Below are 23,077 nucleotides of genomic sequence, written 5' to 3' on the forward strand. Positions count from 1 at the left end.
AGAAACCCTTTCCCCAGACCAAGGCTTCTAGTTCTCCATTCATGTGCAATACCTGCATAGAGAAGATGGGTGCCTCTAAAGGGAAATTAGGCTCCCGGGAATTGGCCATTTGGTGAATCTTAGGATTCACTAGAGGAAAGGCATTCCATGGTCTTCCCAACAGCTGTACGATACCTTCACCTGTCTTCTGCCTCTTATTCTATGTTCTATTCCCAGCCCTTCTCCCTCACTGTCCCCTCACACACCTCACCAGCCTGCCCTCCAAATAGCCAACTTAATTTGGATGGGAAAGGGGTTGGTAGAACAGGCCTCCAAATGTCTTAACACCCTTGAGCCCAGCTTGAGTTCTAGCCAAGCACCTCAGCCTCCATAAGGAGAGCTATTTGCATCTGATTTTCCTTTTCACCCTGAACAGCTCTGCAGGATTGATCTTACCACACCGTGGCAGCCTTCACACAGCAAGATTCAAACCTATCCAGCCTGGGCCCTTTATAAGAAGTTCTGTTGAGTCAGTCAGGCTTGGCAGCCTTTCCTAGCACTATGTGCCTTCCACTTTCTCCTCAACAGGCTTTGATGCCAGTCCTCTGGCTAGGAGTTTTACCCCATTGTTTTAATTACTATAGAAAATAAATTTATCTATGCATGTGTGGTGGTGCACACCTTTAATCCCAGCACTCGGGAGGCCGAGGTAGGATCGCCCCAGAGTTCAAGGCCATCCTGAGACTACATAGTGAATTCCAGGTCAGCCTGAGCCAGAGTGAGACCCTACCTCGAAAACAACAACAACAAAAAAAAAAAAAAAAGAAAAGAAAAACTTATCTACTGCTGGGTGTGGTGGCCCAGAGCTGTAGTCCTAACACCTGCGAAGTAGAGGCAGGACCATCAGGAGTTCAAGGTCATCTTCAGCTATATGTACATTGCAAGTTTGACATCAGCCTGGGCTACCTGAGACCTTGTTTTAAAAAGATAGGAGGCTGGAGACATGGCTTAGCGGTTAAGCGCTTGCCTGTGAAGCCTAAGGACCCCAGTTCGAGGCTCGATTCCCCAGGACCCACATAAGCCAGATGCACAAGGGGGCGGATGCAGCTGGAGTACTTTTTTTTTTTTTTTTTTTTGGTTTTTCTAGGTAGGGTTTCACTCTGGTCCAGGCTGACCTGGAATTAACTGTCATCTCAGGGTTGCCTTGAACTCATGGCAATCCTACCTCTGCCTCCCGAGTGCTGGGATTAAAGGCGTGCGCCACCACGCCCGGCAGCAGCTGGAGTTCTTTTGCAGTGGCTGGAGATCCTGGCACACCCATTTCTCTCTCTTTCTCTCTGCCTCTTTCTCTCTCTGTCACTCTCAAATAAAAATAAAAAACAAACAAAAAAAGATTTAAAAAGATAGGGAAGGGGAAGGAAAGAAAAAGGGAAATTTGGACATCTCCCACTTTTAGGGCTGTATGTGATTCTGCACCCAAGTTTCTTCTAGGGCCTTCATGACATAGCCAGGTAGGTGCCCAGTGCTGGGCTTGCCCTGGAGCCATGTCAAATCTTGTCAGGCATTTGGACCTTAAGGTAATGATGGGCAGAGTGCCCCAAATAAGAGTTTCAGACCTGATTTGCCTACAGGTGAAAGTCTGTGTGGGTTCCAATTCCTGAACCTATGCACTAATTCAATTGCCTCAACACAAAGTAGCCTAGCAGTTTTCAGGTGCCTTCACTGTATCTTCCAGGAATACTGACACCCACAAGGAAGTAGTAGTTTTTCTTCTCATTTTGGAAAACATTTCCTCCCCTCCTTCCTCAGCTCTGGAAGGATAGTTCGTAAATGTGATTGTGTCCTCTGACGCTGCAATTCAGACCTCATTCCTAATTGATCGTGTATTTTAGTACAGATCACTTTTATTTCCTTTTATATCAGAGCATTACGTTTTATAAATTACAAGTGTAGCCGGGAGTGGTGGCACACGCCTTTAATCCCAGCACTTGAGAGGCAGAGGTAGGAGGATCACCGTGAGTTCGAGGCCACCCTGAGACTACATAGTGAATTCCAGGGCAGCCTGGGCTAGAGTGAGAATCCTACCTCGAAAAAATCAAAAATAAGTTACAAGTGTATGTAGTTGGCGTTTTCATTTCCAGAGGAAGTGGAGGTAGCGTTACAGTGCACCTGTAATGAAAGGGCAGCAGTTCCCCAGGACAGCCGGGCCAGTGCCCCAGCGAGCGGCTGTACGAGGGATAGAGTCCTGAGAACCCCACCCCCAAAGCTGCTGTGGGGGAGAACTGCCATTTCAACGGCGGCCCTCTCTCTGGGCCGCAGCCCCTCCTGGCTGTCTGTAAGGCCCCAGCCCGGGGCTCGGCTCTCCCGCGGACTACAGTTCCCACAGTGCTCTGCGCGCGCGCCAGCCCCACGGGGCGGAGGCCGCCGTGCGCGTGGCGGCGGCGCGGCGAGTGGGCGGGGCCGCCGCGCTGCGCGGGAAGTCCGGATCGCGGCGGCGGCGGCGGCGGCTGCGGCGGCGGCACCATGACCCTGGAGCACGAGCTTCGCCGTGAGTCTCTCGGGGCGCGTGGCGGGAACGCAGGGCGTGGAGCAGGCTTTTGCTTAGCCCCGGTTCTCCCTCCTCCCGGCAGAGTTACACAAGGCCAAGGCCCGAGCTCAGAGGAGCGGGCAGCTGCGCGAGGAGGCAGCCTGCTGCCACCAGCTGGGGGAGCTACTGGCCGTCCACGGTGAGTGGGGACGTCGAGCGGGCGGGCTCCCTGCCTTCCTGGCCCGGTGATGGCAGCTTGTCGTTCTCGCAGGCCGCTTCCTGGAGGCCCTGGAGGAGCACCAGCAGGAGCTACAGCTTCTGGAGAGTGCCAAGGACACCCTGGGCTGCGCCGTGGCCCACCGCAAGATCGGAGAGCGGCTGGCGGAGATGGAGGACTACTCGGCTGCCCTGAAGGTGCGGGCTTGCACTTCAAGGGCCTCCTTGCCGGGGAGGAATCCCAGACTTAAGTTGAGTCTCAGGCGACAACGGGCAGGGCTGGCAGGCACATCCTCGAGAGGTGCTTGAGTAGGGTGGGGCACAGATTGGTTCTGACAGTTGAAACTACCAAAGAACTGTGATTCTAGCTCTGGGAAGAACAGGAATCACCACCCACTGAGGTTAGGAACAACACCCAGGCAGTTCCCAGAGGTTTCCTGTGATAGCACTAGGAAGCTTCAGCGCAAGCTGTCACTATAAACAGCCCTTGGCTTGGAACAAATGTGACCTGTGTGGGCCAGCTCTGTGGGGCTTTGGGGTAGCAGAAACTTCTGGAAAAGAGTAGCTTTATTTGGGGTCAGGATTTGTGGGTTTGCTTGACAGTGGGATCAACCTCAAAGAAGGCTTCCCTTTTCTACACCAGCACCAACACTGCTACCTGGAGCTGGCTGGTTCCCTGTCAAACCACACTGAACTGCAGAGAGCTTGGGCCACCATTGGCCGCACCCACCTGGACATCTATGATCATTGCCAGTCAAAGGAGGCCTTGCTGCAGGCACAGTCTGCCTTTGAGAAGAGCTTGGCTATTGTGGATGAGAAGCTGGAGGGTGGGTACCCTTCCCCTAAGCTCTCCCTCCTGCCTTTCTGGGTTTCATTTGAAGGGCTGCAGGACCCATCACCTCACTATGAATCTCAGGGTGGCCTCAAACTCACAGCAGTCCTCCTACCTCTGCCTCCTGAGTGCTGGGATTAAAGGCATGTACCACCACACCTGGCCAAGGACCTACCACCTCAAACATGGCAGGCACCTGCTCTTTGTGGCCTTTATACTTGTCTTTGTCAAACCCCTGGCACCCTCAGTGAGAGGCAGAGTAGGTGGAGGAGCCAGCTGAATGTCTGGAGGATGTCTTCCAGGGATGCTGACGCAGCGAGAGTTGAGTGAGATGAGGACCCGGCTCTACCTCAACCTGGGCCTCACCTTTGAAAGCCTGCAGCAGACAGCCCTGTGCCATGACTACTTCAAAAAGAGTATCTTTCTTGCAGAGTAAGTGTCCGTCCCTGCCCCTAAAGAGAATCGGTAGCCGCTCAGGTTCCTCTTTAAGAGTTCAGTCTGACTGGGTTGTTGATTTTCCACGAGCCGAGAGGCTCCTCACTTCTGTACTGCAGGTAGGGAGGAGCAAGCTTTGGTCTGAGACCACAGCATGCTAGGACTGGTGTCCTTGTGGTGTCAGCAGCTGTAACTGGCTGAATGTCAGTGGCATCTTAAGTGCCTTGGTGTCATCTCTCCACTGTCCCAAAGCAGGGAGGACACTGAGCACTCTTAACTCCTGTTATTCCACCTTCTTCAGGCAGAACCACCTATATGAGGACCTGTTCCGGGCTCGCTACAACCTGGGTGCCATCCACTGGCGTGGAGGACAGCATTCTCAGGCCATGCGCTGTCTAGAGGGGGCCCGGGAGTGTGCCCGGGCCATGAAAATGAGGTTCATGGAGAGTGAATGCTGCATGGTACTCTCCCAGGTGCTCCAAGACCTGGGGGACTTTCTGGCTGCCAAACGAGCTCTGAAGAAGGCTTATAGGTTGGGTTCCCAGAAACCTGTGCAGAGAACAGCTGTCTGTCAGAACCTCAAATATGGTGAGGCTGCACGGGGACCTGAAGTTGAGCTCTAAGCTAGCAGGCGGGTTCTGCTCTCCCAGCATAAAAGGTCAAGGCTCATGTCCTTGGGAGGTGGAGCTTTACTATAGTCCTCTAACAGAAAGAGGAGAAGTTTCCTGTTGGGAGAAGATCCTTGCTTTTATCCAAGCCTGTTACACAGTGTGTCTAAGGCATTAGAAGGTGGGCAGTCGACTCACCAGGTGCCGGGCATGGTGGCGTACGCCTTTAATCCCAGCACTCAGGAGGCAGAGGTTGGAGGATCGCTGAGAGTTCTAGGCCACCCTGAGACTAACTACATAGTGAATTCCAGGTCAGCCTGGATCAGAATAAGACCCTACCTTGAAAAACAAAAACAAAAACAAACAAACAAAAAACCCAACAACAACACTCACCAGGTCTTTGTCACAAAGTAGCATCTTGGTTGACAAGCTGGAGACAAAAGTCATTTCCCAGCTTAGCATAATGGGAGCAAAGGTGTCTTGCCTGTGGCCCAGACACTGATAGTGACAATAGTCAACCCTTTCTGAAGGCCAAGCATGCCCATTTTTCTAACCTTCGGGGTCCTAAGTGGCCGATTCTCTGGGCACAAAAATGCATGGAGAGAGCTCGCTTCCCTTTGCTCTCGGGCTCTCCATTTATGTGGCCATGGCTGATGGATTGGGGTTGGGACCACATGCTTTGCTGCTTCCTCACATAAGATTGTTTTAGCAGTGCTGGCAGTAGTCCAGCTGCAGCAGCAGCTCGAGGAAGCTGAAGGCAGTGACCCTCAGCGTGCCATGGTCATCTGTGAACAGTTGGGGGACCTTTTCTCTAAGGCAGGTGACTTTCCCAAGGCAGCAGAGGCATACCAGAAACAGGTGAGTGCCCTTACCATGATGCTGTAGGGAAGGGCCAGCAAAGTGCCAAGTGGGCCTGGACCTCTCTGTGTTGGTTCCCCAGCTGCACTTTGCTGAGCTGCTGAACAGACCAGACCTTGAGTTGGCTGTCATCCACGTGTCCCTGGCCACCACACTGGGAGACATGAAGGATCATCGCCAGGCTGTGCACCACTATGAAGAAGAACTGAGGCTGCGCAAGGGCAATGCTCTAGAGGTGACATTCCCTGGTCTCCTTTGCAAGTACATATGTGACTTTATTGCGGTGCCTTGGGCCCACCATTTTCCAGTGGTGGGCATGTATGGATGCCTCCACTGGATAGGCTGTTCCTTCAGAGGACTGTTAACCTCTTTCTGTTTGGAGACAGAACACAGTGCCAAGGCAGAACTTCCTGTTTCTTGTGACTGAGTAAAACCAGCCTATGGCTGTCACCAGGTACTGTAGGCCACCACCAACCAGCCTTGTCCTTCTGTACTTCAGGAAGCTAAGACCTGGTTCAACATTGCAGTATCCCATGAAGAGGCTGGTGATGCATATGAGCTGCTGGCACCATGCTTTCAGAAGGCTCTTAGCTGTGCTCAACAGGCTCAGCGGCTCCAGCTACAGGTACAAGCTCCCTTCCCATCTGTACTGATCCTTTATAATCCTAGCTCTATCCTGCTGCCCCCACCAAGTCCTGGATTTCAAACCTGGTATTTCACACATGAGCTATATCCCCAGTCCTTTTATTTTGAGATAGTGTTTGACTAAACTACCAAAGCTAGCCTTGAATTTAAGAGTTCTCCTGCCTCAGTTTCCAGAGTACCTTGGATTGCAGGCCTGCACCACCAGGCCCAGGTCAAGTACAACTTTCTTGTAGCCTGCCTGTCCCTCTTATTCCATATCCCTATTATACCCTGTCCCTTGTGACCCTGTTTGTCCCTTCTGACCCTGAACTGGATCCCCCTTCTGCTCCTTAGAGGCAGATCTTACAGCACCTCCACACTGTGCAATTGAAACTTCAGCCCCAAGATGCCCCAGACACTGAAACCAGGCTGCAGGAACTGAGTATGGTAAAAGAGAATGAGGAGGAAGAGGAAGATGAGGAGGAGGAGGAAGCAGAAGCCAGTGAGGCCCTGGAGACCAGTGAGCTGGAGCTTTCAGAGAGCGGTGAGGGCCAAATGCTGCCTTGTCTTCTGTTGGCATTTCCCCCTGGTTCTGCTCTGAGCAGTGCTTTGGCTAGGTTGCTGTGTTCCAGAGGTGTATCGTCATGGAGACAGCTCAGAACTCAAGGTGGGGAAATAGCTGCAGGCAAGCAAAGTAACCAGTACTTCTGAGGACGTGAATAGAGGAGGCTGTCAGCCTGCAAGGAGCATGAGAGCCAGTGCTCAGAAGCTGAATGGGCATCTGCCAGGGAAGGCTGTTTAGGTCCAAAGTTTGATGAGATGGTCCTGTTAGAGATAAATGTCCCTTGTCCAGGAGAAAAGGGGTGGTGTGTCATAGATGGTCTTGCTGTCCCATGCCAGAGCTCAGCCTATACTTGGAATTCAAGACCAGCGTGTTGAGGGGTCTGCTGGAGCAGTATTGTGATTGAGGCCATCTAGGCTACAGGCGTGGGAGGGAAGTAAGGAAGCTGGAACTAGTTGGTTTCCAGCTAAGTAGTGGTGGAGAGGAGCAACCAGCTGTCAGGTTTTTGTGGGCCTATATTACTGGAAAAGCCTTGGCTTCGTGTTTGAACTTGTGGGACTTCTAGAACCTCAGTGGTCTAGGAAAACAGGCTGGATATTGGTGAGGGAAGAGAGGACCAAGGACTAACTTCAGGGAATGTCATATAGCAGGTGGCCACAGCAAGAGAGGACAGTGAACTGGGTGTAGAAAGAGCCAGAGGGAGCAGGGTATGGTGGCACATGCCTTTAATCCCAGAACTCAGGATGAGGATCACCTTGAGCTTGAGGCCATCCTGAGACTCCATAGTGAATTCCACTCAGCCTGGGCCAGAGTGAGACCCTACCTTGAAACACTCCCACACATGTGCACCAGAAGCCAGGAGGTGCAGAGGGCCTGGTGAAGATCCAGCAAGAGTCAGGAGTGGGGAAGGGCTGCCAGGCAGATATCAGGGCACTGGACCGAGCGGGTACTTCAGCTTCCTCGAAGAGAAGGCAGAAGTCTGTGGTGAAGGGTCACCCTCAGAGCAGGGTCCGGGTACAAGGTGAGAGGCTATGCTAGTACAGACAGCAGGCCAGTGAGGCAAAGGTGCATACCTGTGCACAGGTGACAGTGTGTGGAAGTGAGCTGTTGGTGGGGTTGGAGAGGCTGAGGCCAGCTTTGCTCCACTTGCTGAGGAGTATACACTCCAAAGTCTCACATGCCTGCTCTTCCCTAGAGCCCAGGGCGGGCGCTTCTACCATTGGCCTCTCCTGGACTTAGGGTCACTGGGCTCACTCTTTCAGAAGATGGTGCTGACAGCTTGCCTCGGCAGCTGGAGGAAGATGAGGAACTTCGGGGCTGCCTTGGCCGGCGGAAAGTCAACAAGGTGAGGACAAGGTACTTTGTCCCTCCCTGTGCCGGGAGTATTTCCTGCCCCTCACACCTCTGCCCCGAGCCGGGGCATCTATATCTACAGTGGAACCGACGTAATGACATGGGAGAGACCCTGCTGCATCGAGCCTGTATTGAAGGCCGCCTGCGCCGTGTCCAAGACCTCGTGAGACAGGTGGATCACCATTCCTGGACAAATCGTGGAACCCTGGTGAACCAGGCAGCATCTCCTTTATTACTTGACTTTTAGATAGATGAGATGCTAAGTGTGTGTATGGTATTCATGCTGTGACTGAATCAGCTGGTTTGGTCAGTATGCAGATGGCCAAGAGGCCAAGAGTTCACACTTTCCCTTCAACCCCAAGTGAGGCACTATTTTGTTTGTATCTGGGCACAGGATAGAACACATGCTGAAGTAACTATGGCTGTTGGCCAGCAGGAAGGGGCAGGTCACATTCATTGGCAAGGCCTAGGTAGGGAGAGGAAAGGGCCCTACCCGGTCAAGCAGTAGACTTGTGGGGCCCATTCTGGGCTCTGAGACAGGCCCCCAGCTTTCCTCAAACTACAAGTGTCCCTGTAGCCAGGCTATATTCTATACTGCCCTTGGTCACAGGGGCATCCTCTGAACCCTCGAGACTACTGTGGCTGGACACCTCTTCATGAAGCCTGCAACTATGGCCATCTGGGTAAGCTAGGCCAGGCCATACATACAGTGGAGATGGAGAGGGGTCAAGAGACATCTGAGCATGGTGCAGAGAGCTAAGCTCATTTCCTCTGGTTTCCAGAGATTGTCCGCTTTCTTCTGAACCATGGGGCCATAGTAGATGATCCAGGTGGCCAGGGCTGTGATGGTATCACCCCCTTGCATGATGCCCTCAACTGTGGCCACTTTGAGGTAGCTGAACTACTCATTGAGCGAGGGGCATCCACAACCCTTCGTACCAAAAAGGTGAGCCTGGGCACTGGCAGAGAGGGCAGGGGTGAGATGTAGAGGTCTATTCTTGTCCTGCTCAACTGGGTGCCACACAGGGCCACAGCCCACTGGAGACACTGCAGCAGTGGGTCAAGCTATACTTCAGGGATCTGGACTTTGAGACAAGACAGAAAGCAGCAGCCATGGAGAAGAGGCTCAGGGCCTCCTCAGGCCCAGGTAAGCAGGTCCTCCTGTGTTCCTGAGGATATTGCTCCTCATGCCTAACCTTGGCTTCAAGAGGACAGTTTAGCATAGAGACTAGAAAGGAGGTGTGACCCTGTCTCACAACCAGTATTCTCTTTTTCAGCCCCCCATGGCTCCCCTGCCCCCCAGACCATCCCAAGTAACCATCTGTTTGACCCTGAGATCTCTCCTTCCTCGAGCTCCTGCCCAGAACCCTCCTTACATACCCCTGGACCTCCAGAAGGCTCTCTGGCCCCTGTCAAGGTCTCTCCACAGAATGCCATGCCAGCTGTGGCCAGACCTCGAAAGAGTAGGCACAGACAAGCCAGCAACAGCAGCAGCTCAGAAGAAGAAGACAACAGGGGGCCCCACAAACCATCTCAGAAGAGGCCCAGGCACCCTGCCATGGCACAGCAGGACGAAGCCTGCAAAACTGGCCCTGCCAGCAATAGGGAGACAGCCATAATGAGCACTGGCCGAGCTGCCTACCAGGCAGCCATCCGAGGTGTGGGCAGTGCCCAGAGCCGCCGCCTGGGGCCCAACCTGCCTTGGAGCTCAGATGAAGTCCCTGTCACCCAGGAAGCACTCATTCCTGAGGAAGAATACCTGGCTGGGGACTGGCTAGAACTAGATGCACCTCTAACCCGAAGCAGCAAGGCTAGTACCTCAGGGTCAGACTCAGAGAGGTGCTCTGTCAGGCCCCGGTCTCGTGCCAAGCAGAGCCGCCTGAGTCATCTTGAGAGTTGGTGTGCTGTGGACAAAACAGGAGATGGCAGCTTGGCTGCAGAGCCTTCAGGGAACACCATCATGATGAGGGCCTTAGGGCCCAGCAGGGAAAACCCTACAGCAGCACAGCCCTCGGTGAGTGTACAAGTCAAGTGGTGCTGGCTGTCCAGTTGGAGGCAGGTGGTAGTAGAAACCTCTGTCTTTCCTGACCGTCCCCTCTCCCTATCTGTTAGGTTCTGGTTCAGGCCCCTCCTATTCGTGTTCGAGTTCAAGTTCAGGATAATCTTTTCCTCATCCCTGTCCCACACAGGTAAGGCATTGCCTGCTGTCTCCCAGCCCCAGCTCTCTCTGCCCTCTGCAACTACATCATGTGCATGTCAGGATGGGATGTGTGACAGGCTCTCTTTGATTTGATGTTCTAAGCCCTTGAGCCCCAGGGTGCCCTGCACAAACCCAGGCAGGAATCTTCAGAATGGCCTGGGCAGGTTCTGGAACAAATGCTGGGAGGAACAGGTGGTGCGCTGGGCTGCAGAGACAGGAGGCCAGTTGTCCAGGGAAGGGGACAGGAAAGCACCAAATGAGGGAGCTGTTGACCCTAATCAGAGGTGGTAGGACCCTGGAACATCTCCTGGGCTTATCATGTCATTCCTCCCTACAACAGTGATACCCACTCTGTGGCCTGGCTGGCAGAGCAGGCTGCCCAGCGCTACTACCAAACCTGTGGGCTGATGCCAAGGCTCACCCTGCGGAAGGAGGGAGCACTGCTGGCCCCACAAGACCCCATCCCTGATGTATTGCAAAGTGATGATGAGGTGGGTTTAGGGACATGGGCACAGGCTCTACCCTTCTTGCTGTGTGTTCCAACACTGCTCAGCACTGCTGCACTCTAGGTGTTGGCTGAAGTAACCTCTTGGGACCTACCCCCACTGACTGACCGCTATCGCAAGGCCTGCCAGAGCCTGGGGCAAGGTGAGGAAGCTTTGCCTTTGGAGTGGGGGACAAGACATGTGGCCCCTATCCACCCTGCACATACCAAGATCTGGGAGAACCCCTTCCTCTCAGCCTCACACCTCTACCTTCCTGTGTGAGTGACATGTAGAGCACAGCCCCAAGGTCATGGGCTTTGGGGGTGGGTTGCTCCTAAAGCAACCCTGGCCATGTGTCAGGCCCAAGGTGGTCTGGTGTAGGCTAGAGGCCACAAGGAAGCTGATCTTAGGGATGGGGAGATGAGTGTAGCTGAGGTAAGTCAGGCCCACCCAGACCCACACTGTGCCATCGCCCTTCATGGCAGTGAATTCCAGGCTTGTGGGAGTGGACTCAGCATTGTCTCCTGGGCTGCCTGGTTTGCCTGCAGGTTCAGAGGGCAGAGATCCAGGATCTGGCTCTGGTGACTCTACATCTCCTTCTCCAGGGGAGCACCAGAAAATCCTGCAGGTCATGGAGTGCCAGAGTTCAGGCCCTTCGTTCAGTGCCTGCTCCTTGGCCCTTTGCCATGCCCAGCTCACACCCTTGCTGCGGGCCCTCAAGTTACACACCGTGCTCCGGGAGCTTCGCCTAGCGGGGAACCGGCTGGGTGATGGATGTGCTCCTGAGCTGCTGGCTGCCCTGGGCACCATGCCCAACCTGGTCCTCCTCGACCTCTCCTCCAATCACTTGGGCCAGGAAGGTTTGCGCCAACTTGCTGGAGGCCCCTTAGGCCGGGTCGCCTTACAGGTAGAGATCCAGGGTTCAAGGGGCCAGCAACTGCAAAACATGGTTCTCTTTCAGCTTGTCATTGATTATCTGCTGTATCTGGAAGAGATGGCTAGTGCTCATCTCTTGAGTGGAGCCATGCAAAGACCAAGCCTTCTGGGGAGGTGGGCTCATGGAGATCTGGGATCTCAGTGCTCAGCCCATGTCTTTCATAGAACCTGGAGGAGCTGGACTTAAGCATGAACCCACTGGGGGATGGCTGTTGCCAGGCCCTGGCTTCCCTTCTACGGGTCTGCCCCTTGCTCAGCACCCTGCGCCTACAAGCCTGTGGGTTTGGCCCCAGTTTCTTCCTGAGCCACCAGGCTGCTCTGGGGAGCGTATTTCAAGGTAAGCTTACCAGGCAGGTCTCCCTAAGTGATGTTGAGGAACTTAGGATCTTGAACAAGATGGTCCCCAGAATGTCAGGCCTGGTTATTCTGGGTTAGTATGGGTGCTAGCCCTGCCTGGGTTATTCTCAAGACTTAATCACTACACCTATGGCTTGAGCTTTCTAATTGCCTAAGGTCATTCCACCATCAGCCCATCCAGTACACACACAGACAGCCCCGTTGTAAGAAGCCCAACAAGGAGAGGACTGGTGTTAAACAGCTGTGATCACAGTGCTTGCCCTGACCTCCACTGGTAGATGCTCTAGCCCAAAGCCCCAGTAGCCAGGAATGTGAAATAGGGAGGGCTGGGTTCAGGAGACTAAACAAGAACCTTTACCTATCAGTTTCCCCACATGAGATTCAGAGAGAACAATTTTCTAAAGGGGTAGGAATTCTGGGCTCAGAAGTCTGGGATAGGGAAAAGAATGGGATGATAAGATTCATGGGCTGACAAAGGTTCTAACTTCATGTAGATGCTGAGCACCTGAAAACCCTGTCTCTGTCTTATAATGCCCTTGGTGCACCTGCCCTGGCCAGGGTCCTGAAGAGCCTGCACACCCATACCCTCCTACACCTAGAACTTGGCTCTGTGGCAGCTGACAAAAGCGACTTAAACCTCATGGAACCTATTGTCAGATACCTGACCAAGGTAGGAGGAAGGAGAGGGCCTGCCAAAACAGAACATTAAATCTCAGGCTAAACCAAAGGTCCCACAGCTGAAGTTGCAGGTGCTGTGAAGAACTCTAAGGAAAGGGCTGGGGGATTGGGAAGAATGCCCAGGGGACATCACCCCAGGCAAGTTCCAAGGGTACACCAGGCCCCCTATGGTATTTACAAGGTATCAAGCATAACTTAAGCCCAGAAGAGAGGCATTTCATGAGCAGAGGGGACAGGTATCCACTGGGCACAGCCCTCAGTCCTGTACTTGTGTCTAGGAAGGCTGTGCTCTGACCCACCTGACTCTGTCGGCAAACTACCTGAGTGACAAAGCTGTGAGAGAGCTGAGCAGGTAAAACCCCCACCGCTTGGCCCTGGTCCTGTGATGGGGACTGAGGCGAAGGCCCAGGACCAGGGGAACTGGTCAAGTGGTGCTGCCTCCTGGCTTCCACTTCCTCTAGCCAACTCAGACAGGCAAGCTATCCTCTTCAAGTTTCTTACCATACTCCTGTGGCTTTTGAGTTTTTTTTTTTTTGTTGTTTTGTTTTTTTCCCTAGTATGCCCTTTGTGTCCCTTTGGGCAGTAGCTCATACAAGATCCACTACTCTCATGCCCTTGGAGCCTCAGCTGACTTTCTGGGGAGTGTCAGGAGTTAGGTGCCCAAGGCTGGTCAGGCATCCCCAGAGCTAACTATTTCAATTCTGGCCTCAAAGTAGTGCTGCCAGCTATAACAGCCTCCTGTGCCAGACTGGAGCAGGGCTTAGCTCATGTCTCCCAGAGCTTCTGGTTTGTCCAGAGCAGAGTCCCCCCTGGAAGCTCAACCCGGCTCTTTCCACATTCTCCCAGGTGTCTCCCTTGCTGCCCCTCACTCATCTCCCTGGACCTTTCCGCCAATCCTGAGGTCAGCTGCACCAGTCTGGAGGAGCTTTTGTCTGCCCTCCAGGAGCGGCGCCAAGGCCTCAGCTTCCTTGACTTGTCAGGTAAGGGCTGGGAGTTCACGATCCTGCCCGACGACACAACTTCATTTCAGGGACATGTCTGAAGCCCAGGTCCCTCCTGCTATAGGGCTGCCACTGCCATCATCTGGCAAAACTGCCTCAAACTTTGCCTGGGCTACATAGTGAGAGCCCTATCCGGGAGTGGAGGTAAGGGCAGGCAGGACCCTTTCAGGCATGTTTCTCTTTTGAGAGGTGTCTTTGGGTTTTTGTTTTGTTTGGGGTTTCTTTATTGTGTCTGTTTTAATTTTCTTTTTCTAAGTTTATTTCCGTATTTATTTGCTAGAGAGAGAATGTATGTGCCAGAACCTCTAACCACTGCAAGTGAACTCCGGTTGCCTGTGCCACCTTGTGCATCTGGCTTACATGGTTACTAGGAATCAAACTCGGGTAGTTAGTCTTTACCGGCAGCCACCTTAACCGCTCTCTCCAGCCCCTGTTATTTTTTGAAGTAGGGCTTCCCTTTAGCCCAGGCTGACCAGGAATTCACTTATGTAGTCCCAGGCTTGCCTCAAACTGACAGGCATGCACCACATCTGGCTTTTTTTTTTTTTTTTTTTTCCTGAGGCAGGGTTTCACTGTAGTAGTCTAGGCTAACTCACTCTAGATCCAGCCTGGCTGGCCTTGAACTCACAGCAATACTCCTATCTCAGCCTCCTATGTGTGGGGATTAAAAACATGTGCCTTGGAGGAGGATCACTGTGAGTTTGAGGCCAGCCTGAGACGACATAGTGAATTCCAGGTCAGCCTGGACCAGAGTGAGACCCTACCTCGTAAAAAAAAAAACCACGAGTGAAGATCTGAAACAAGGGCTGGAGAGATGGCTTAGCAGTTAAGGCACTTGCCTACAAAGCCAAAGGACCCAGGTTATATTTTCCAGGACCCACGTAAGCCAGATGCACAAGGGGCACATGTGTCTGGAGTTTGTTTGCAGTGGCTAGGGGCCTTAGCATGCCAATTCTCATTCTTTCTCTCTCAAAAAAATAAAAATAAAAGCTGGGCATGGTAGCGCATGCCTTTAATCCCAGTACTCAGTAGGCAGAGGTGCCCCACATTGGGCGCCATTTGCCCCGGCCAGCGGGGAGTAGAACAAGAGGACCCGAGGGGAAGTTAACCTGAATGGGAGAAGGCAAACAGACACAAGAAGGAGCCCATGCGAGGTGTTTGTCAAGGCCTCGAGATTTATTCAGGCAGACATAGCTTATATATAGAAGACAACTTTTTTGACAATGTTTACATGCCTAAAGTCAGTTTCACCAGGGTCTAGGTTAATCCCTCTATCAGGAGCCCTCTCCACCTAGGCTGTATACTAAACAATGCTTTAGGATCAAGAGATTAGGAGATTAGAGATCAACCTAGCTCCCAAGGTCAAAGAGCAGCTGTGGATCATGAGATCTCCTTTGTATTAAGAGATAAGAGAACCTCCTTAGTTCCCAAGGTCAAAGAACAGCTGCAGCTCCCAACACAGAGGTAGGAGTTCAAGGCCAACCTGAGAGTGCATAGTGAATTCCAGGTCAGCCTGATTTAGATTGAGACCTTGCCTCAAAAAAAAGGTGGGGCTGGAGAGATGGCTTAGCAGTTAAGTGCTTGCCTTTGAAGCCTAAGGACGCTGGTTCAAGACTCAATTCCCCATTACCCACGTAAGCCAGATGCACAAGGTGGTGCATGTGTCTGAAGTTCTTTTGCAGTGGCTGGAGGCCCTGATGTGTCCATTCTCTCCCTCTCCCTCCCTCTCTCTCTCTCTACCTATTGCTCCCAAATAAATAAATAAAAATTTAAAAAATAAATACAAATGGAAAAAAAAAAACAAAACATGTGCCTTGCCAGGCGTGGTGGTGCACACCTTTCTTTAATCCCAGCACTTGGGAGGCAGAGGTAGGAGGATCTGTGAGTTCGAGGCCACCCTGAGACTCCATAGTGAATTCCAGGTCAGCCTGGGCTAGAGTGAAACCTTACCTCGAAAAAATAAAACAAACAACAACAACAAAAAAAACATGTGCCTTTATTGGAAAGAACCGGGAATTTTGGATCAAGGCTGTAAGTTCCACCAGTGGGCCTTCTTCCTACCTCCTGGCAGGGACGACCAGATGTGTCCAACCTGTTGACAATGTGACATGATACTGTAATCAATGTGTTGGGTCACATTCATAGCCTTTCTGGGACAGGTTGAACACACCTGGTATCTTACTAGTCCTTTATGTAGCTTGTTCTGCCACACTAGGGCAGCTCCCCTGGGAGGTGTACCTGACTAAACTCACTGGCCTGCAGCTAGTTTGCCCAGCTAAGGTCAGGGAATGAGGTCAACTTGATCTGTCCTTATAAAAGTTGTGCAGCATCCTGAAATCCTCCTCCCTCACACTGGTATTGCTGGCACCGGTACCCTCAGCCAGGTCCCTGAGCCTGAACATACTTGTACCTCGAGTAGGGGTCAGCTCTAGCAGCTCAGTGGCCTCTTTGAGCCCACAATATAGAGCTGTGCAAGCATTCATGTTCAGTCCGGGAAGTACACGGTGAGCAGACCCGCATATAGAATGGGAATTCTTGCCTGCAGGCTGCAACATCCAGGGGCCTCTGGGCCCTAGCCTTTGGGACAAGATGACCCTGCAGCTGCAGGGGCTGCAGCTGTGCAGCAGAGGCCTGCACACCGAGGACCGCGATGCCATCTGCCAACGCGTGCCAGGCCCCAACGCGTGCACACTGGACCAAGGCTCCAAGCTCTTCTTCCTCCAACGACCCTGACTTCAGCCCCATTCTCTCCGAAGCTTTAATAAAGCAGCTGCTACTGTCCTCGCGTGGTTATCTAGAAAGTGGGGGAGGGTTAAGAGCGGGGGGGGGGGGCGCCTGCCCTTGCTGCGCAAGCGCAGGTGAGAGGAAACCAGCGCCGAGTTGCTATCGCAGTTCCCAACGCAGGAGGGAGAGCGAGTGCCGAATTGTCAAGCTGACTTACCAGCACACAGGCAGGGGCAGAGTACCGAGCTATCGATCGGCGTTCCCTGCGTACGCAGGCGGAAGGGCGAGCGCCGAACTCTCGGTCTTGGGCGCCACGCCCCGGCGCCATCTCTGGGACCCCAAGTGTGTCCAGGTACGCTGCGGGCGGGGACTGAGCGGCCCTGGCCAGGCGGTCAGCATCTTCGGGTGCTGTAGGGGTCGCGTACTTGTTCGCAGCCTGACTTCCCCTCGGTGCTGACACGACCCGCGGCTGGGCACGCACTGCCTCTTGCCTAAGACTCCGCGGGCCGCTCTTTCCCCAGGTAGCTCGAGCCGCTGGGCTGAGAACGAAGGTGTCATTTTTTATTTATTTATTTGAGAGAGCGACACAGAGAGACAGAGAGAATGGGAGCACCAGGGCTTCCAGCCACTGCAAACGAACTCCAGACATGTACACCCCCTTGTGTGTCTGGCTAACGTGGGTCCTGGGGAATCGAACCTCGGACCGGGGTCCTTAGGCTTCACAGGCAAGCGCTTAACCGCTAAGCCATCTCCACAGCCCGAAGGTGTCATTTTTAACACCACCCCAATTCAAATCCCAAAGCAAGCGGGGCTGAGACTGGCAGCCACCGGCACCAACTTACTCTAGGCAGAACCCTCTGAGCTGTTTCCTAGTCGTGCGCTGCGGAGGTGTTTTCCTTTATTCCTCCCGTAGCTCCCGCGGCGTTAAAGATGGCCTCCGCCTTCTTAACTGTGACTTCCCACACTCAGTTGGTTCTTTCAAGTTTATTCCCTTTGGAAAGTATCAGCGTGCCCTAAACCCACGTCCAAAATGCTGCTCCCGGTCTTCCAGCAATTGCTCTCTTCCCCTTACTTCAGAGCAACTTCACAAAGCTAGTCAGGGCTCCCTCCCCTTGAGACCTCAGTCTCCTCCATGCCTAGCTTCTCCCAGCTAACCCCCAGAATGTTGGAGGGCAGGGAGCTCTTCACAAGGGCTTGGCTCTTGAGGTAAGGTCCCCTTGAGTTGGTGCTGGCTCTGCTCCCCAGGTCTCTGTGCTGTGGCTGCCAGAGCCTGAAGGATGTTTCACGGAATCCCAGCCACTTCGGGTATTGGAGGTAAGTGTGGCCTGGACTGGGCAGGGGTGGAGGGGCACAAGCTTTCCCTGCTACAGAGGCTGAGCAGATGGGAGTTCCCTCCGTCCCCTGTGCATATATGCTTTCTGGAGTAGCCAGGGGCCAGAGCGGTTTGTGATGGAATACTGGGTACAGACATGATAAACTTCACTGTGGCCAGGATCTCGGGTGTCCCGGGCATTTAGTCATTAATCCTAGGTTGTGAAGTATGGGACAAACTTTATTTGCACCATCTTAAGAAGACGTAAACAAAGTGGTCATTCTTTTGGGGGTGGAGTTAAACCTGGCATTCAGTCTGTAGCCTCTTAGAGGAACTGTCCTACTTTTTTGTTGTTTATTTTGCGAGGTAGGGTTTCACTCTAGCCCAGGCTGACCTGGAATTCACTATGCAGTCTCAGGGTGCCCTCGAATTCATGGCAATCCTCCTACCTCTGCCTCCTGAGTGCTGGGATTAGCGGAGTGTGCCACCATGCCGGCTCATACAAACTTTTGATTTAAGAATACTTGTGTATTTACAGGAAAGTTTGGAAAGTAGTACAGAAAATTCCCACACACCCCGTACCCAGTTTCCCTATTATGAGCATCTTTCTTTAGTGTGGTACAGTTACCCAAAGTATATTAGATAATGTAGTTAATACTTTGTTATCACGTCTCAGGTTCCTCTAGGCTGTGACATATTATCAGACTTTCCTAGCTTTTTTAAAAATATCTTATTTGTTATTTATTTATTAGAGAAAGAGGGAGAGAGAATGGGCTGTCCGGGACCTCTAGCCACTGCAAGGAAACTCAAAGATTTGTGCCTAGCTTTTTAAAAATTTATTTATTTATTATTTTATTTTATTATTTGAGGTAGGGTCTTACTCCAGCCTAGGCTGGCCTGGGATTCACTATGTAGTCTCAGGGTGACCTCGAACTCTGAGTGATCCTCCTACCTCAGCCTCCCAAGTGCTGGGATTAAAGGCATGCACCACCATGCCTGACTTTAAATATTTTTTTTTAATTAATTTATTTATTTGAGAGCGACAGACACAGAGAGAAAGACAGATAGAGGGAGAGAGAGAGAATGGGCATGCCAGGGCTTCCAGCCTCTGCAAACGAACTCCAGACGCGTGCACCCCCTTGTGCATCTGGCTAACGTGGGACCTGGGGAACAGAGCCTCAAACCGGGGTCCTTAGGCTTCACAGGCAAGCGCTTAACTGCTAAGCCATCTCTCCAGCCCTAAATGGTTTTTTTTTTTATATATTCATGTATTTATTAGAGAGGAAGAGGCAGAGAGAATGGGCGCACCAGGATCTGCAGCCACTGCAAATGAACTCCAGGCATATGGGCCCCCTTGTATATCTGGCATACATGGATCCTGGGGAATTGAACCAGGGTCCTTAGGTTTCACAGGCAAACGCCTTAACTGCTAAGCCATTTCCCCAGCCCCTATTTATTTTTATTATTTATTTATGAGAGAGACAAAGAAGCAGATAGAATGGGTGCACCAGGGCCAGACACATGTGCTACCTTGTACATTTGGTTTACATGGGTGATGGATAATTGAACCTGGGTCCTTGGGCTACTCAGGCAAGCACCTTTACCGCTAAACCATCTCTCCATCCTTGTCCTGCTAATTAATGGGAGATGAGTCTGGAACTCTCCTCTTGAAGCTCCCTCTGAGCTTTTTGGGACACAGCTCTGGGGAAGTCCTCAGAAAGGTAACTGAAATAGATTGGGACAAGAGCCTTCTTGGGGTCATCTTGTACCTACCTGTCAACTCTCCTCTATTACAGCCCCAGGGAATAAGCCGGAGCTATATGAGGTGAGTGGCAAATGCCCACCTGGCCAGCACTGGCCACAAAAACATCAAGTGGCCCTCATTGTGTCATGCAGCCACAAAGTGATGCCAGCTGCCTTGCTCCCTACTTTTCCAACAGGAGGTGAAATTATACAAGAATGCTCGGGAACGGGAGAAGTAAGTCAAGCATCCAGACTAGCTCTAGTATATAAATATGCCACCCTCCCACACACACTAATAACTAACCTCCTCAGAACAGGCCCAGCAGTTTCCCCCCAAATATCACATCAGTGATTGGGGAGGTCATGGGGTCAGACTGGGGAGATAGTTCCTGAGGACCATCTCCCAGAGATGATGTGAAAGGTGGACTAAATTCTGCCATAGCTGCACCCCACTTCCCTGGGCTTCCTTTCCTTGGGACTATAGTCTGATGGACAACTTGTCTCAGGTATGACAACATGGCAGAGCTGTTTGCAGTGGTGAAGACAATGCAGGCACTAGAAAAAGCATACATCAAAGACTGCGTCACCCCCAATGAGTAAGTGAGCCTGCAGCCTCAGAAGCATGCTTCTGCCCTCCATGAGGCTGGGGGTGGAGGCTCAGTGCCAACAGGAGTTGAAGACTGGGACTCAAGTTAGGGGGTCGCTCCCAGGTGCTTGCAGCCTCAGGGCCTTTGCAGCCAGGACAGTCCTGCTGAGGTGGAGAAATATCTGGTGGGCAGGCATGGAAATGGGCATGGTTCTGGCTCTGCCTTCAGGCACAGACAGCAGGCATTGATGGAAGGGCCTCAAGGAGAACTGGTACCTGGGAGAAGCCTAGTCTAAGGGTTTTCTGGTGAGTCCACACACCCAGCATGAATACTATTGCTTTGTTCAGAAGGGAGATGATCCAACAAGCCAGTCCCACTGGACCAAGAGCTGCCAGAGCAGTAATGGGAGGACTGGCACCTTGGTCCTTGGCAAGCTGAGTTGGTATCTGCCTCACCCTATGCTGTCTGTACAAGTCAGCCTGCACAATCTGGACCTGGTCCCCTTTGGTCGTTATTGTTTGGTTATGTCTCCCTGCATTTGTCCAGAGCTCTTCATACACAGACTCAGAGGGAAGCCTTGGCTTTCCTAGCTTCCCAAGAGAGCTGCTCTATCTATCACTGGCTGAGGGAGAACAGGATGTGCCACATCAGGCTGTTCAGGTTCAAGCAGCAGCTACCTCTTTCTAGATATACTGCAGCCTGCTCCCGGCTCCTGGTTCAATATAAAGCTGCCTTCCGGCAGGTTCAAGGCTCAGAGATCAGCTCCATTGATGAATTTTGCCGCAAGTTCCGTGTGAGTGAACCAGGCCCTCTACTCTTTGGGAAAGGTGTGGTTGTATTTTGGATGTAGAAATGAGACCTAGCCTCTTGGAGGCATGCCACCCTGTGAGGCCCAGCCCCCATGTCCACTCCCCTCAGCTGGACTGTCCACTTGCCATGGAGAGGATCAAGGAGGACCGGCCCATCACCATTAAGGACGACAAGGGCAATCTCAACCGCTGCATCGCGGATGTGGTCTCGGTGCGCTTCACAGCTCCTGGGAGGGTCCAGTGGGGCTGGAAAAGGACTGTTTCCCGAGGTCAGCCAGGAGTGTGGAGTCCTAGGGCTTCCACAGATGAGAGCATCCTAGACTGCTGGCAAGGGTGAGAAGCATCTAGGGAGGCAGTCAGGCTAGCCTACCTGTGAGAAGAACATACACAAGATTCACTCCAGCAGAACCCTGTCCTAGGGAGGCTGGGGGGGGGGGGGCACACTTCAGGTTCCCACACAGGCCTTACAGCTTGGACTGTAGATGCCCATAGCCCAGAGTAGGTCCCTGAAGGTCCTGAGTGTAGTGGCCTTCAGATAAGATGGAGCTTGATCCCCTTCCAACAAGGGTGTTAGGAGGAGGAAGCAGGGGAGGGCAGGCTTCCGGCAGCTTGGCCTTTGTGAACAGTCTGAGCTGTATGAGGTCTCCAAGGCTCATGCACATGCTTCCTCCAGCTCTTCATCACAGTCATGGACAAGCTGCGACTGGAGATCCGCGCCATGGATGAGGTACAGGAGTAGGGCAGGGAGTCAGGGACTGTGTGGAAGGGGACAGCAGGGTGGACAGGATATCAACCATGCATGCACCTGTGTCTGCAGATTCAGCCAGACCTACGGGAGTTGATGGAGACCATGCACCGCATGAGCCACTTGCCTCCAGACTTTGAAGGCCGCCAAACAGTCAGCCAATGGTGAGTGGCCTTCCTGGGCAGGTGGAAGCTCACAGTGACGTCACAGTCCTGTTCCTCACATCAACATGTGGCTGTGTCCCCAGGCTGCAAACCTTGAGTGGCATGTCAGCCTCTGATGAGCTGGATGACTCCCAGGTACGCCAGATGCTCTTTGACCTGGAGTCAGCCTACAACGCCTTTAATCGCTTTCTGCATGCCTAAGTGGAGCTCATGGGAGATACCGACTGAAGGCTCAGGACACTTCCTGTTCCCCTGTATCTGCGCCTGCCCTGGATGTCTATGTTGTCATTAACTCAGTCCAAATAAAAATGCTGTCTAACACTCCTGCTGAGGGCAACTACTCTGGGTCTACCCTGTGTTATCTGTCCACTTTCCTAACTTTGTAGGAGAGCCTGGGTAGCCCCTGCCTCCCAAGCCCACAAGGTAGGTCTGGCCACGTTGCACATCCCACACACAGCTTCCTTTTTGGTGTGTGTGTGTGTGCAAGTTCACATGGGTGTGGGTGCAGGTGCATGTGAATGCCAGAGATAATATAAGGTGTCTTCCTTCATCATTCTTTACACTATTGAGACAAGGTTTCTCTCTCTCTTCCCCCCCCCCCCTTTTTGGTTTTTCAAGGTAGGGTTTCACTCTAGCCCAGGCTGACCTTAAATTCACTTTGTGGTGTCAGGTGTCAGGCTGGCTTTGAGTTCACAGTGATCCTACCTCCGCCACACTGCTACAGTCTTTTATTTGAATTCAGAACTCATTGATATGATTAGTTCAGCCAACCAGCTTGCCTGAGGGGATCCCTTGCCTCTGCCTACTGGTGTAACAGGTGCATCACCACATCGACTCAGTTTTTACATGGGTGCTGGGGACTGGAACTTGGATTCTAATACCCTATATAGTAAGCTATCTTTACCAACTGTTTCATCTCCCTAGCCCCACAATCAGTTTCATCAGGGGCAGCAGCCTCCCCAGTGGGCACTAGCTGGGCAAGCAGTGGGGGCAAGGTGAACTCTCAACACCTGGAATGAGGAAACTGTAGATTGTCTACCTGGGTCAGTATGGCTGGAAACTGGAAACCTAGGTGGCTGCCTGCCTGCCTGCCATACCCATTGCCCTGTCAGCACTTGAGAGCTGTAGGCAATTGGACTCGATGAACAAAGTCCATATGGGATTGTGCTGTTGTACACTGAATTAGAGACTATGGTCCTGGCATTCAGTCAGGCCACCCACAGGACTAAGAGTTGCATTCTAGAGAAACTACCTTTTTGTTTTGTTTTGTTTTTTCAGGGTAGGGTTTCACTCTAGCCCAGGCTGACCTGGAATTCAGTATGTAGTCTTAGGGTGCCCTTCA

General features: G+C 52.5%; 2 protein-coding genes and 1 long non-coding RNA gene across 9 annotated transcripts; 2 read left to right on the forward strand and 1 right to left on the reverse strand.

Annotated features, from left to right (window-relative positions):
• The first annotated feature begins 2,460 nt into the window (after positions 1–2,460).
• Positions 2,461–16,432, forward strand: Tonsl (tonsoku like, DNA repair protein). Of its 6 annotated transcripts, none has more exons than XM_045143847.1 (25): positions 2,462–2,527; positions 2,610–2,705; positions 2,778–2,920; positions 3,366–3,549; positions 3,857–3,986; positions 4,291–4,577; positions 5,307–5,455; positions 5,538–5,690; positions 5,955–6,080; positions 6,434–6,623; positions 7,907–7,986; positions 8,077–8,166; positions 8,605–8,677; positions 8,777–8,940; positions 9,021–9,141; positions 9,272–10,008; positions 10,107–10,183; positions 10,535–10,685; positions 10,764–10,842; positions 11,228–11,586; positions 11,781–11,952; positions 12,467–12,642; positions 12,929–13,002; positions 13,497–13,630; positions 16,197–16,432. In XM_045143847.1, exons 1-25 carry the CDS (start codon positions 2,503–2,505, stop codon positions 16,382–16,384), a joined length of 4,158 nt encoding a protein of 1,385 aa, XP_044999782.1. In that variant the 5' UTR covers positions 2,462–2,502; the 3' UTR covers positions 16,385–16,432. The 6 variants fall into 6 exon arrangements, 5 of the variants coding, with proteins under 5 accessions (XP_044999782.1, XP_044999780.1, XP_044999781.1 ...); XM_045143845.1 differs by having other exon boundaries at positions 2,463–2,527; positions 7,904–7,986; XM_045143846.1 differs by having other exon boundaries at positions 2,463–2,527; positions 5,310–5,455; positions 7,904–7,986.
• Positions 15,568–17,843, reverse strand: LOC123458743. Its single transcript, XR_006635769.1, has 3 exons — positions 17,218–17,843; positions 16,593–16,914; positions 15,568–16,445 (listed from the first exon to the last, which is right to left on the reverse strand). It is a non-coding gene; the product is annotated as an uncharacterized LOC123458743 (long non-coding RNA).
• On the forward strand, positions 16,648–22,075 carry Vps28 (VPS28 subunit of ESCRT-I). 2 transcript variants are annotated; one of them, XM_004656426.2, is made up of 10 exons: positions 16,648–16,727; positions 17,621–17,689; positions 19,484–19,512; positions 19,628–19,665; positions 19,937–20,026; positions 20,705–20,810; positions 20,936–21,037; positions 21,500–21,553; positions 21,644–21,735; positions 21,819–22,075. In XM_004656426.2, exons 2-10 carry the CDS (start codon positions 17,653–17,655, stop codon positions 21,934–21,936), a joined length of 666 nt encoding a protein of 221 aa, XP_004656483.1. In that variant the 5' UTR covers positions 16,648–16,727; positions 17,621–17,652; the 3' UTR covers positions 21,937–22,075. The 2 variants fall into 2 exon arrangements, with proteins under 2 accessions (XP_004656483.1, XP_044999786.1); XM_045143851.1 differs by lacking the exon at positions 16,648–16,727 and adding an exon at positions 16,739–16,896.
• Positions 22,076–23,077: the final 1,002 nt, after the last annotated feature.

The sequence above is a fragment of the Jaculus jaculus genome, chromosome 2 (genome assembly GCF_020740685.1).
Source record: "Jaculus jaculus isolate mJacJac1 chromosome 2, mJacJac1.mat.Y.cur, whole genome shotgun sequence".
Taxonomy (NCBI): Eukaryota; Metazoa; Chordata; class Mammalia; order Rodentia; family Dipodidae; genus Jaculus; species Jaculus jaculus.